The 14,356-nt window shown below is 44.8% G+C and overlaps 1 protein-coding gene across 3 annotated transcripts; it reads right to left on the reverse strand.

Annotated features, from left to right (window-relative positions):
* On the reverse strand, positions 1-14,139 carry Ido1 (indoleamine 2,3-dioxygenase 1). 3 transcript variants are annotated; one of them, XM_060381503.1, is made up of 10 exons: positions 14,036-14,139; positions 10,832-10,927; positions 10,596-10,715; positions 7,617-7,735; positions 5,598-5,612; positions 3,994-4,093; positions 3,135-3,252; positions 2,079-2,130; positions 1,514-1,662; positions 1-1,041 (listed from the first exon to the last, which is right to left on the reverse strand). In XM_060381503.1, exons 1-10 carry the CDS (start codon positions 14,132-14,134, stop codon positions 692-694), a joined length of 1,218 nt encoding a protein of 405 aa, XP_060237486.1. In that variant the 5' UTR covers positions 14,135-14,139; the 3' UTR covers positions 1-691. The 3 variants fall into 3 exon arrangements, with proteins under 3 accessions (XP_060237486.1, XP_060237487.1, XP_060237488.1); XM_060381504.1 differs by lacking the exon at positions 14,036-14,139 and adding an exon at positions 12,766-12,882; XM_060381505.1 differs by lacking the exon at positions 14,036-14,139 and adding an exon at positions 12,678-12,806.
* Between the last annotated feature and the right edge of the window lie 217 nt (positions 14,140-14,356).

The following is a 14,356-nucleotide window of genomic DNA, read 5'->3' on the forward strand; positions in this document are numbered from 1 at the left end:
TTGTATCACAAAGATTTATTAGTTACTTTTCTGATTCTGTGGTGAAATACTATTACTGAAAGCAATTTACAGGAAAAAAAAATAGTTCATTTTGGCTTGTGGTTCCAGAGAGAATATCAGTAATAGTTTGGAAGGCATTGAAGCAGGCAGCCAAAGCAGGAAGCTGGATGGTCACATATTTAGCCACATGGCAGCAGAGAGTGTCAGCTGGAAGTGGGATTAATGAACCCACACGCTCATTTGTTCTTTTATATATTCATTCCAGAGATATGTGCTGAGACTGGTTAACAACAGTCTGACATCCATAGTTTACTCTGTGACAAGAATACAGACTAACCAGAAGGTAACAATGAAAAAGTATAGAGTTTTTCACACTTTGGAAGTATAGGACTTGGCCATGGAAAGTAGATAACAGCTACAAAGGACACAAGGATTATGCAATTTCTATTTATTGATTTTCATTATTATATTTTAATTATAAATCTAATTTAGAGCATTTCTTATCATTTTAAAGTATTATTAAATAGTTCACTTTTGTTATTTTCCTACAGGGAGTGCACAGATTATTTTAAAATCTATACAGTGTATGACTGGTAAATTATTTCATGTTCCTACTCAGTGGGTCTGATTTAATGAGCTATGACAGGACATAGGCAGATTTCTGTGCACCTGCATCCTTGCTGCACTAAGCTCAACCCAGAAGGGCTTTCTCAGTTGCATCTTTCACACTCTTCAGGAAATTCATGACATCAGTACCCCCAGTCCCTCTGTTTTCCGTGTTTGAGGGTTCTTCTGACTTACAACCTTCTTTGGGCTGCTGCTTGGAAGGTCTCACAATATACGTATCTACTATTCCGAGGTGGAATTTCCTCACAGAGACCAGGCCATTCACACACTCATTATATGCGTTCTTCAAGTCTTTATCTCCTGTTGAAATGACAAACTCGCGGACTGAGGGGCCCGACTCCAGGGAGCAGAGGAATTCACGGTGGTCCGGAGGCATGTACTCTCTCATTTCCTGGAGGAATTCTGCAGGAGATCCTACAGCCAAACAAAGACAGGTAAGGGGTTGGGGCAGGGGTCGGGGGAGAGAAGCCCTTCCCTGCCTAGGGGAGAAAGAGGGCAAGGTCAGGCAGGCTGGGTGATCATTACCTACAGCCACTGTGGGAGGATTTAAAGCGAAGACCACCCTAAACAGCTTGCTACTTGCTCCTAACAATGGCTATTCCTGAAGACCCCCGTTAGTCCTATAGACCAAATAAGCAACACTCTCCTAATAAGATATGTTGCTTGAGTTTGCTTCGTCATCCTTCCTCTTTTCATCCTCTTCTCTCTTCTCTTTCTCTATGACTCCCTCTCTCTTTCTTTCTTTGGTTTTACTGGACAGGATCTCACTGTGTACCACACAATGGCTTTGAATTTGCAATGCTTCTACTGTCGGGGAGGATCCTTAGAGTCCTGAGATACAGTCCTGACAGAGGACAAGAAAACACGTGCTGTCGCTTCCACCCACCTTCACCAGTTTTATGCTTTATTCCCAGAAGGACATCAAGACACTGAAAGATGCTGCTCTGGCCTGCACTGCCCCCTGAAAACTTTCTGGGGGTGTCCCAGACACCCTCATACAGCAGACCATCTGACAGCTTGGGATTGCCTTTCCAGCTAGACCAAAAAAAAAAAGAAAGAAAGAAAGAAAAAGTCATTTGGATTAGTTGCCAGATAGAAAACCTCCCACTAAAAGCCACTCTTCTACACATTTCCTGTCACCCATTTTCATGGGTGAAAACAATAAATAGCACAGTTCTGAGAAAGTCTGACATACTCTCTGAGGGAAGACTTGATTCACCCCAGCTCAGAGTGTTTTCTCTCTTTGCTCTGAGCCATTTTCTCAGGTCTGTTCCAGGGCCTCCCAGGCCAATAGTCACCAGGGAACAAAGCCTGTGCTTTCTCGACAATGTGGACGTGAGCAATACAAATTATCATTATTTCAACCCAAAGAATAGTGGAGGCCAGCAACTGGCATCTGCTCTGTTCTTTATATGAGCCGAGAAAATAAACCCAAGCCTCAGACTACATACCCAGACAAATATATGCGAAGGACATGGAAAAACTGGTCTGGGTCCACATAGTCTGTGAAAAGATGAGAAGATTTAGTAAGCAGCATCAGAGGTACACAGTGAGTTCAAACCACTGCAAACAGCTATCTGGATTCCAGTACAAGATGACAGTAAAGGCAGCAGGCAGATCCAGAGTCTCTGCGGGCAAACACCACTCACCACCTCTCCTGTACCCCATACTGGGTCTGCTAAGGGAGCAAGTAACGCTACGTAGGGGATACATCATCCAAATCAGACCGTCAGCATTGCAAAGCTTTCAAAAACAAACCAGGACTGGACATGTAGCTCCATGGTAGAGTGCTTTGTCAGCATCTGTGAGCTCTGGGCTCCATCACTGGCACCACGCACACACATACGCACGTACACACGCACGCACATACACAGAAGCCCCATGGGATCCACTCATGGGTCTTCATAAAGCTTACGAACATCTGATTAGAAGAGTTTTTCTCCCTCAGTAGGCAACCAGCAGCAGCTTCAAACCCACAAACAAAATCCCACTTGTTAAATTGAGCCAGGAAGGCGGGTTTCCTTCCCAAATCACCCTTACGCACTTCCTGGGTTTTGTAGACTTTCTACTTCAGTTTTGAAACAGTTCTTTTTTTCTGTTACCCCAGAGCAGATTTGTGAAGAATCAGAGTTAAGTCAGACCAAAATCTAGGGGGTTTAACACTTAAAATTGCCTTCGCATTCAACAGGTTTCTTTGTGGATTTTAGTGGCAGGCAAGAAAGAGCCTCAGCGTTGAAAAGACCCAGTCTGGAATTCTGGGCTCTCTGTTTCTGACCAGCGGCATAGCCTCAAGTCACCTCCTTCCCTCTTTGACTTTGGGTTTCCTTTTCCGAAAGTGGAAATAAATAGACCTACTTTGCAAAAAAAGCATAATGATGTAGTAAGATGGACGGACACTCAGGAATGGGTACTTTGCTCCTTTTTTTTTTTTTTCCTCAGCACCTCTTTGCTTCAGACACCAGACACACGGCTGTGAGCCCCGGGTGTGTACGGCCAACAATACTCACCTCGCATCTTCTTAAAAAACTCCTTGGCGTCCCCCAGACTGGTAGCTATGTGACTCAGTGCCTTTTCCAGCGCTTTCGGGTCTTTGTGAGTTACCGCATTGGATACAGCGGGGATTGCCTTTAAAGGAAGTTTAAAATAATAATAATAAAAAAAGCAAGATATATAAGATCTATCGGTAAACATTGGCACAGAATAAATTTGCTCATTTACTCAGCCAACCAACCATATGTGTCCATTTCTATTGTGTGCACATGAATATATGTGAATCTGTTTACACCTGTGCGTGCACACGTATGTCCTTGTGCTCATGCGGAGGCCAGACATTAACATCAAGAGTCAGTAAGAGCTGCCCCTCTGTTCTTTGCGGCAGGGCCTCTCACTGGCCTGGAGCTAGCTGATTAGGTTAGCTGGCTGGCCCCAGAGCCCCAGGGATCTGCTCATCTCCACCTCCTGGCTTCTCACGTGCCAACATGCTCAGCTTTTTCATCAGGAGATGAGACTCATGCTTTTGTCTTTCTGGTCAGAATAACTGGATTTGCATCTTTATGGATTAACAACAGAACCCTTTGAAGATTTTTATTTCTTACCGAATTTTCAAATTTGACTCTGAATACATGGACCCTAGATTTTCATATTTCAGGATGATGTAGATAGATAGATAGATAGATAGATAGATAGATAGATAGATAGATAGATAGATAGATGTCTCTTTTAGTAAAGGATGTATTTCATCTAGTTTCATGGTCTGATGCTACCCATAGTCAGGGTAAAGTCAACCAAGCTTTTGTAATTTACTTGCTGCATGGTTGATCTGCTTCAATGAGTGGGAAAGAAACAGCTAAGAGAAAACAGGCGTACTTGGATTGCAGGAGAAGCTGCGATTTCCACCAACAGCGAGACGAGGAAGAAGCCTTTGCTGCAGTCCCCACCGGGAAATGAGAACAGAATGTCCATGTTCCTAAGAAAACCAGGCACAGTTGGCTAACAATGCAGAAACTGAATGACATAAAGCAACATACTTTCCTGGTATCTTTATTTTTACTTTTTTTTTAATTCCAAAAATAATTGTGCCAGAGTGGTATATGCTCTAACCTACTCTCTTTACTACGTATTTGAGAATATTAAAAGTTGGATATATTGGGTGCATTGTCTAAAGATCATCTGTAATTAAGGCTTTGCTCACACTTGGAATTTTATTCCAGAATGTGGATCTATAAACCCCATAATAGATCTGTTTCCATTAATCGTACAGGTATGCATATGATCATAAATACAAACTCAAAGCCCCAGGTTCTATTCCTCCCTCCACCGCCAACACACACACACACACACACACACACACACACACACACACACACACACACAAATGGCTAGATTCTGTTTTTTTCTTTTCTACGAAAGTTTTGGCATTGGTGAAACCATGGCTTCCGATTCTGAGTACCCATGAGTTTTAAAGTGGCTAGATTCTTGGGATCTAAGTCTAGCCGTGCAGCTGTTTGGCTGCTGTGAGACCCTGTTTTAAAAAGCTCATTATTTAAAGATACTGTTCAAGCTCTTGACCATCAGGGACAAAGACCTGTGAAACCATTCAGTCCTTTGTTTTCTATCCCGCGGTATTATCTGCGTTAGCCATTACTTATGGCGGTGCTAGCGAGGAGGCCGCCAGCTGTGATGATGCAGCCAAAGGTTTGTGCCTCCAAGACCTTCACACTCACCATGTCTTCGCCCGTCAGCACTCACCCTGGGGCAGCTGGATTCCCCCTCAGCCCCCACTAATCTGTCTGATTAGTGCGTGCACATTTTATCTTTTATATATTTATATTTAGCCTAACTCCATCCAGGAGCTTATACTTGGGCTGTATGTCTTAGTTCCCCAGCTTTTAATAAAGTTTAGCACACAGATCAAAACTGATAAGGGCTGGGTCAAAAAGAGCAGACGTAAGAGTACTCGGTGGGGGCTGCAGAGATGGCTCAGAGGTTAAGAGCACTGGCTGCTTTTCCAGAGGTCCTGAGTTCAATTCTCAGCAACCGCATGGTGGCTCACAGCCATCTGTAATGAGATCTGGTGCTCTCTTCTGGTGTTCAGGTGTGCCGAACGTTGTGTACATAATAAAAATAAATAAATCATTAAAGAAAGAGTACTCGGTGATGTCACTGACTGCTTCTAGTCACAGAGGTCATTGGCTCACACACATAGAAGCATACAGACACGTACTTTTCATATCAGACCATATGAATTTCAAACATGCAGATGCAAATAGCAGCTGTGCAAGTCTCTGTAGCTACAATATCAAACAGACACAATCACATTTATAGATACAATTAAGGACTAAAATAATTATCTTAAATAATTATTTGAATTACTTTCTTCCTGAATCCAATCATTTGGAAGATCGCCACAAACCTACATTCACTTTGGCTAGCAGATAATTCTTAGGATGAAAGAATAGCCAAATACTTACTCATATGTCATGGGCCTTTGGACAGCAGCCACAGAACAACGTGCCAATTGGAAGAGAGAAAGAAAATAGTTATAAAATCAGGGGAATTTGAGTATTGGCTTGTATACTATGACCCACTAGCATTGAGACATGGGTTTAATGAAGGAAAAACATAGGTTTTATATTTCTCAGGGTCTTTTAACAGTGGTTCTCCACCTTCCTAATGCTGTGACCCTTTCATACGGTTCCTCATGTTGTGGTGACTTCCCCCCCACAAAACCATATAATTGTTCTTGTTGCTAGTTCTTAACTGTAATTTTGCTACTTTTATTCAATCGCCATGTACATATCTGCTATGCGACCCCGAGGGGGTCTCGACCCCCAGCTTGAGAACCACTCGCTTAAACCTTAAGTAAGCAAAGAGCACACACTCAGAGCGATCTGTTACCGTGAAGGCACGTTCTCCAGCAAATCCCCACCTTCTCAGGCACAGGCACATTTCCCATATGCAGACATCTCACAGGTACAAGCTGACAGCCACAGGGGGGGCTGTTAGCCTCCTGCTGCTTGCTGCTGGTCGTCTCTAAGTCTCTAAGGGACTTCTGAGCAGGCTGCCCTGAAAGCCCACATGCTTCTGCTTCTCCTGCTGAGGACCTGGCCACTCTTAAATATAACTGGCTGTCTAGAAATTTACACTTGCCGAATCTCAAAGCATGTGATGGAAAGGAAGCCCCTTTCAGTCCTGATGCAACTCGATGAGCTGGGCTGCATGGAAAAGGGAGCGCCTAAAGGGGAAGGGGTAGGGGAGAGAGGGAGGGTGGGGCTGGGAGGGAGGAGAGATGGGGCTACAACAAGGATACTAAGTGAATTTAAAAAACTGAGAGAAAAACAAGTTCATATTTGCTGTGTGCTCTGGCTAGGGTTTATGTTTACTTAACACAAGTCGTTTTAGAAGAGAAAACATCAATTGAAGAAGATGCCATCACCAGAACTGGCCTGTAGGCAAGCTCTTCTTGATCGATGATTGAGGGAGGGAGGGACCAGCTAGGGCTTTAAGAAAGTTGTCTGAATAATCCATGGCCAGCAAGCATGTAAATGGTGTTCCTCCATGGCTTCTGCTCCAATTCCTGCCTCTAGATTCCCTCCTTGAGTTGCTGCTCTGACCTCCCTGGGTGATGAACTTATAGCTAAGGCAAAGTAAAACTCTTTCCTCTCCAAGCTGTTCTCAGTCCTGATGTTTTATCATGGCCCATAGAAACCCTAACTAAGACAGTGGTTTAATTGATCTGAAATCCAAATCGCCCGGTGCTGTGGTGCACACACACTTGGGATCCTAGAACAAAGGAGACTGAGGCAGGGGGACAAAATATTCAAGGCCACTTTGGGGTAAGAGGCAAGACACTGTCCAAAAACAGACAAATGAAATAAAACCCAAGCAAAATGAATTTTAAAAATCCTTAAAGCCCAACTAACTTTTAAATACAAAATCAACTAAATTAAACAGCCTTAGATTTATTATTCTCCTCTGTGTGGATGATGTGGGGGGGCCATGTGTCGCAGGGCACAGGCAGTGGGCATAGGAAAATTTTGTGGAGTCCATTCTTTATTTACTTGCATCTCAGGGGTTAAACTTGGGTCGACAAGGTTGTGTAACAACTAGCTTTGGCTGCTGAGCCATCTTGCTGGACCCTACACCAATAAAAACAATTTAGATGCATTTTCTTGATGCAGAGGAAGGAACTGAAAAAAGAGAAGCATGAAGGCACTTTTTTTTCCCCGAGATGACAGGCATACTTCTCTAGCTGGCTTCGGGTGTGGCTTTATGGGGTGTGTACACAATACGCTGAACATGAAGGCTCTCTGCATTTTCCCATAGGTCTTCAGGTGCTTCATGCTCATGTATAATAACATCTGTCATTACAGACACAACGGTCTAAGAAAACAGCCAGCCGCAGGAAGCTGTGCTGCCAAAAATTAAGCAATAAATACCCTGGATTCATAGCAAGAGTTCCGAGCCCCTTTCTGCTCACAGCTACATACCCATTGGGGTCCTTCTTTTTCCAGTTTGCCAGGACGCAGTCTGCGTAAGACAGAACGGGAGGCAGCCCCAGCTTCTCAGACAGTTCGCAGTAGGGGACAGCGATATTGCTGGGCAGCACCTGATGGAAACACACGGGTCGTGGTCAGCCACTGAAGCATCTTATGCTTTCTTCTCACCTCACTGTTAAAACTTGTTCTGGGGGCGCAGATAACATCTGGAAGGCCATTCGTGTAGTTTTTCTCTCCCACATTTCATAATGTAACCCTGGCGATTGTTCCACGTTCCTGTTTGGGATGTGAGTTGTCTGGGGCATAGTTTGGCCACAGGCAGGAAAGAAAATAAGATAAGGAGCCTGCAGGTTTTATATCCTAACGACCCCGAGTTATTTCCACTCTGTCCTTCACAATAGCACCATGTTAGCTAGCAGTAGTAAAACAGGAAAACTCAGTGGCCCCTGGACTTCTAGGCTTTGTTAAGGACTCTTGTGAGCAAGCAGACTGCTGTCCCAGAACACACTTAAGAAGGAAACACTCTCCCCCACCCTTCTCTCTCTCTTTCTCTCTCTCTCTCTCTCTCTCTCTCTGTGTGTGTGTGTGTGTGTGTGTGGTATGTTTATTCTGTTTTCAGTAAACTTCACTATACCTGGCACTGGTGCCATGCCAGCCCTTTATCCCACTACTTGGAAGGATGATAAAGGAGAGCTGAGACCTCAAGGCCAACGCAGGATACAGAGTGAGTTCTGGATCTCCCTGTGCTACAGAGTGAGACCCTGTTTCAGTATGCAAAACAGCAGCTACCCCAAGCAGTGGGGTCTAGTGTTTTAACTGGGTGGATGCGATGATCAATCTCGATCGTCAACTTGATTCTGATGAGAGGTGCATAGGTTGTTATCACAGCGTAGCCTGGACTCCTCTGAGAGGGTGTTTCCAAAGGAGATCAGTTAGCTAAACCAGGGAGACATGCCCCGGTTGTGAGTGGAAGGGTCTATTAGGCAGCAGCCACAGGTCGAATATCAGGGAGACAGCAGGAAGTCTACCGAATAGAAGCACCTCTCTGCTCTCTGGAGATGGTTGCTCCCACCACATGAGGCCGGGTTCTACAGGCTGAAGCCCCTGAAGCTGTGAACTGAAATAAATAGTCCTCCTCCCCTTTATGTTGCTATGTGAGATATTTCATAGGTGATGACACAACTGGCTCCTCCTCCTGGTGGAGACCCTGAGTTCCCTGGTGTCCAGGCCAAACTCTCCGTGCAGTTTATTAACTACACAGCTGGCACTGTGCTCTACATCTGACCTAACATCATTTGACTTAGAAGTAGATGGTCCTGTGTAGGGATAAGGGGAATCCTTGTAAGAGTGTGTCACGGCTGGAGTGTGACTATACAGCACAGGCACTCTAGAAGCGTCAAGTCAGTGTCATTGGTGTGACAGTAAGCCAATGCCGCAGTTTTGAGAAATCATGAGCATTATAACGGCTTCAGACTAGCTCAATATCCTTCTGGGTGGGTTTAACGGAGAGAGCTGTTCATGAAATTGCACCTATGGGTGCTGCAGACCCGCTGGAAACTCTTGGGCTGCGACCAGTCATACATGTTCAAAAGGAAAAGAAGTGTTCCATCAGAGGTTTACAAAAGGAGGACCAGAGGGCAACAGGGAACCATTTAGTAAAATAATTTGAACTGACTTAGGAAAAGTACAATGACTGCCCTAACACATGTTTATTACAAGCAGCTTTGAAGAAGCAAAGACATTCAGAACACTGAATTACATTTTGAGCATTCATCTTCATGTTGAGACAAAGCCCTTCCTGAAAATAAGTTGTTGCATTTTTTTATTTCGAAAATTTAAGAGGCCAGCAAGGTCATGCTGAATTAAAACATGTTTTTCTTCATCTTTCTCTCATAATTTGCTTTCTCAACTGAGTCTGATAAGCAGGTTCCTTTTTTTTACCTTTCCTTTTTTTTTTTTTTTTTTTTTTTAAATGATGCTAAGACCATGAAGACCTCTACAGGCATTCCAAATGCTGTCTGTCTCTCTGTTTCATGATTCTTCTGAATTTGTAATCACACGCACTACTGTTTCAGTCCCCTGGTCTCTTGCTTGAAATAGATAGCAAATACTAACCTAACCCTAATCTTTCATTATAGACATGTAACACAGTCATGTGTACACACTTAGATTAAAATTCTAAGATGTCTGATGAGATTACACAGTCACTTACAATTTAATTTTAGTTAAATGCTGTCAGTTGGCCTGGAAGAAGAGACTCTTTGCCTCATCCCAGAATCCAGATGCTGTCCCAAGCGCATAACATGCTCCCATGATTACACAGAGCATCTAGTTCCTCTCTGTGCCCCAGGACATGACTTGTATGCATTCCTCTGATTTTAAACTGCACGTGGCAATAAAAATATCTGAAGAAAGCATCAATTACAGTTGCACTAAATGGTAAGAGATACTCTGAGAAACTGATGTTATTCCCTTGTGACTTGAAATATGGATATATACTCTTTGTGATTTTGAGTGCCAGCTAAATTTGCATGGTAACTATAAAACATTTACAGTATTACTAATTTTAAAGAGCAGGACAGAGGTCTGTATTTACTTGTCCCACGGTTGTCCAGTATATGAAAGACAGTGGGCATGCCAAGCCATTGAAGAGCTGCTTTATTTTCCTCTCGATGCAAACTTTTTAAAGGTAGCCCGCTGGAGCCTCACAAGATCCTAGGTTCAACCCTAGCACCCCACTCCAGCGCCAACTTCCCAGCATCACAAACGATAATGATAATAACACAGCTCTTATATTTAACTTTCTGCAGTACTAGGGACCAAACCCAGAGCCTTCCACGTGTCAGACAAGCACTCTGTCACTGAGCTACATTCCAAGACCTCAAAAGGCTTTACATTTAATGTAAGCTGGAATTCCCTTCCATGCTAACGGAAACTGGCTATATGAGAGATACCGGAAGAGCTCCAAACCTTTCGGGTATCGTCACCTCCTTGGTTCCACACGTATGCCATGGTGATGCACCCCAGGGCCAAGTGCGCCAGGCGCTGGAGCCTGTGCCCTCTGAGCTCGTCAGTGCGTAGCAGCGGCAGCTGAGAACAGATGGGGAGATTTGACTGATGTCAATCCTGGTAACGTTGTCGGTTTTAAGACCAAGATCAAAATGTGAAGAAATTACACAGAAAGACGGGTATACGGATTTTCAAACCTTCTCAGCTTCTTCCCGAAGCTGTCCGTTCTGAATGAGCGTGGGCAGATTTCTAGCAACACGGGTCCAGGCACTGTACGCATCGGGAAGTTCCTCCTTGAAAAGAAAACAGACCAAACGCGGCATGTTTTTTTTTCAATTGCTCGAGGAGGCCACTTGAAGTAGTACAGGCTTGACGGCCTGTCTTGCCTTTAGCACCATTTGTGCCCCCATTAAACACAGTCTGGAAACGCCAGCCCAGGCTTTGCCACCGGACAGAGGCATGGGCAGAAAACCCTGCTCCTTCATGTCTCTCTGCTCTTTCATTCACATCTTACAAAATCCAGCCCCAGCTTCTACCCAGACCCTCCTTGATCCTCTATCCTACACACGTCTCCTCTCCGTGAACCCCATGAGTTGTGCCTTTTTACACCCAATAGCTTATTTCCTATTACGTTCTTTCTTCTCAGGTATATTCTTTGAATGGAAGAAAACTGAGATTGTGTTAAAGTTTCCAGCAAATGATGCATTGAACTCAGTTCCACATATATATATTTCTCATGGCCCAAGAACTGGTCTCTCTGTCATGTATTAAAAAAATCCACATGCCACTTATTTTGCGTATGATTTATTTGAGGCTCGGAATAGCATTTCCACCTTTCAGAATCAAGGCTGTATTGTGCTCCTAATATATCTCTTGTGGGGCCTGGCACATTACTGGACACCTAGTACCTTTTCCATCCCGAGCAGCAGTCATGGGCTATTGCGATAGCGCTTGCAGTTTGAGAGAGGAAAGCAGAACTAAGATAGATTTTCTATGTGGGTTTAAGCATGTGTGTGGATGTGTGCACATGTGTGGGTGAGAGTGTGTGCATGTATGTGGATATATGTTCATGTGTGTGTGTGTGTGTGTGTACATGCGTATGTGAGTGCACGTGTGTATATGCATATACACGTGTGTGTGTGTGTGTGTGTGTGTGTGTGTGTGTGTGTGTGTGTGAAGGCCAGAGGACAACCTCAGGCATGTCCTTCACCTCATTTTTGAGACTGGGGCTCTCACTGGCCTGGAACCCACCCTTTAGGTTAGGCTGGCTGGCAGGCAGGCCCTAGGAGCCCACTGTGATTTCAAGCGCACACCACCTGCCAGCTTTTTTTTTTTTTTAAACTTGGCTTCTGGGAATTAATTCACATTCTTGCTCATGCAAAGCTCTGACTGAGCCATCTTCCTGACCCATGGATGTCTTTCTCCCATCACAATTTCAGACAGATTTGCTCTTACCGTAAGTCTTCGTAACCTCAACCTAGGTCGTTTTCTAGAGTAACTAGAGAATGGTCGCTTTAAGGGAACACTTGATGGGTCCTGGGCGGGCGCTTTGGATGTTAAGTAAAGCACTAGTGGCTTGAACCTAAGTCCCTCGATACTGGGTACCGTGGTCTAGCGCTTAGGCTGCTGCTGATGGGAGAAAGCATGGGAAGCAAAGTCATTGATGGGGAGGGGTGATAGGTGATGTCTATCTAATTCCTCTCTCATAGGTTATTTTCACCTCCACCCTCAAATGAAGAAGAAATCCAAATAAAGATATCTCCTGAATATCATATTTACATTCATACGACACTAACGAACCCAAGAGCTACAGGCAATGCCCCCAAATGAACTCCAGAACTCTGAACCACATCCAACCGCTTCCTCCCTAAAGCGGCTTCCTGTCAGCGCAGCGTTTCTCAACGTGTGGGTCGAGACCTCCAACCTTTTCAAGGGAGTCGCTTAAGACCATCGGAAAACGCGGATACTTTCATGACGATTCATAAAAGTAGCAAGATTACAGATATGAAGTAGAAACAAAAATAATTTTATGCTTGGGGTTACCACTGAGGAATTGCACTGAAGGAACTCTCAGCGTAAGGAAGGCTGACAATCACTGCGGTAGACCCCGAAGTCTCCAAGATCCACGTACGTGATAGGGGACGCGGAGACCTCAACACTAGGCGTCCAAAGATGCAGGCTCCAGGGCGCTCCGAGCAAGGGTACCAGGCGAGGCGCCCGGAGGCGGCGAGCCTGGGGCTGCGCGCTAGACCGTAGTCCCGCCCCCCGAGGCGCCAAGCCACCGGATTGGATGGGAGCTGTGCGTGATGCTCCTCCTGAGCTCCGGCGGGGTGCTCGCCCCTGAAAGCCCCAGGGCTGAGCGAGCTGGTGCGGCTGACCTAACTTTAACCCTGCAGGGTTCCAGTGCCTCTCCTGCCCGGGGAACCGCCTTGGTTTTCCGTATCTTCTCCCAGTCTCAAGCCCACTGCCCCCCTCCCTCCCAAGACCAGTGCCTTCCTGGCTGCGGGCTTCTGGCTGGGTCCCAAGTCACCCAAGTGTCACCCAAGCTGCTTACTCCGGTTCTTAGTGGGACTAGGTGAGCGCAGGACACCTCTGTAAGACTACTTTGCCTCTTTCCTATTCTCCGTAAGTTTTGATAATGAAGATGTTAACGATAAGTTGGTAAGCGTGGCGTTCTCGCATTCCAATTTAGTGACGTAGTTTTTATTTGTTTAGTAGGTTCTTAGGTTTGTTTTGCTGGCGACAGTCTGGCCTCGAGTTGGAGGCCCCCTGCCTTTGCCTCCCAGGTGCTAGAATTATAATCATACCTGGTTGAGACATGAGATGTTTTAAGATAAGCATTTTTCCTCCTACATACATTGCACTTGGAGGCTCAGCTTGCACAAAAGAGCAGTCAAGGGAGATTACACTCTCCTCTGAATTATGCTCAGCAAACGACAAGCATTATTAACATGAAACAAAAGTCACTTGATCTCTCATTTCATATATTGAAGTCAGTGAGGAACAGACTGCACATTTGATACAGTTCAGAAGAGAAGGGAAATTGCCACGAGTGGGGCCGTTTGAATGATGCCTCTTCAGAACGCCTGGCTGGAAAGGTGGTGGTTGTAAGCTGACTTCCCCTCTACAAGCATCGCGTTCCTTCATAAAGCTGAAAGACATCTCATGTGCTCCTTCCTTCACTACTTCACATTTCCATGTTAAGGAAGTAAGGAGCACAAAGCACTACTGAATTTTGAAGAAGAGACACTGAAGAACAAGGAGGCTCTCTGATTCATACCCTTGCTCTAAGCCTGACACTTCATGCACTTGTTTAGAAAAAGCTGAGACATGGTTGCTTACCCAGAAATTCACCTGTCAAGACAGAGAGTAAGGACAAAACAGATTTTCACTTCTCTTACCAGCGGATGTGGCAGAGCAAAGCCCACATCTTCATCTATGTGGTATTTTTCAAGGATCCTCCTAGAGCCTTCGGAAGAAGATAATTTACTGTGTGCCATGTCCACTGACCCCTGACCACTGAAGGAGCTTTCAACCTTTATAGACATGGTTTGGCCAGTCCCCACTGCTGACACGTAAGCAAGGAGAAGTGGGGACAGTTTCATTTTCTATTTTATGTATCCGTAATTTGATAAACAATAAAACCACACAGCATCCCCATTCATCACACGAAGAAACTAAACATTCGTGTTCCTTATCAGATTTACCCCTGAAGGGCATTA

This window comes from Meriones unguiculatus, chromosome 4 (genome assembly GCF_030254825.1).
Source record: "Meriones unguiculatus strain TT.TT164.6M chromosome 4, Bangor_MerUng_6.1, whole genome shotgun sequence".
NCBI classification, from domain to species: Eukaryota; Metazoa; Chordata; class Mammalia; order Rodentia; family Muridae; genus Meriones; species Meriones unguiculatus.

Excerpts from the sequence above, each read along its gene's own strand:
- Ido1 (XM_060381503.1), bottom strand. The coding sequence starts at position 14,134 with ATGGCACACAGTAAATTATCTTCTTCCGAAGGCTCTAGGAGGATCCTT. Across the intron at positions 7,736-10,595 it reads GAGGTGACGATACCCGAAAG|GTGCTGCCCAGCAATATCGC; the intron begins GTTTGGAGCTCT and ends TGTTTCCATCAG. Across the intron at positions 1,663-2,078 it reads CTTCGCATATATTTGTCTGG|CTGGAAAGGCAATCCCAAGC; the intron begins GTATGTAGTCTG and ends TTTTTGGTCTAG.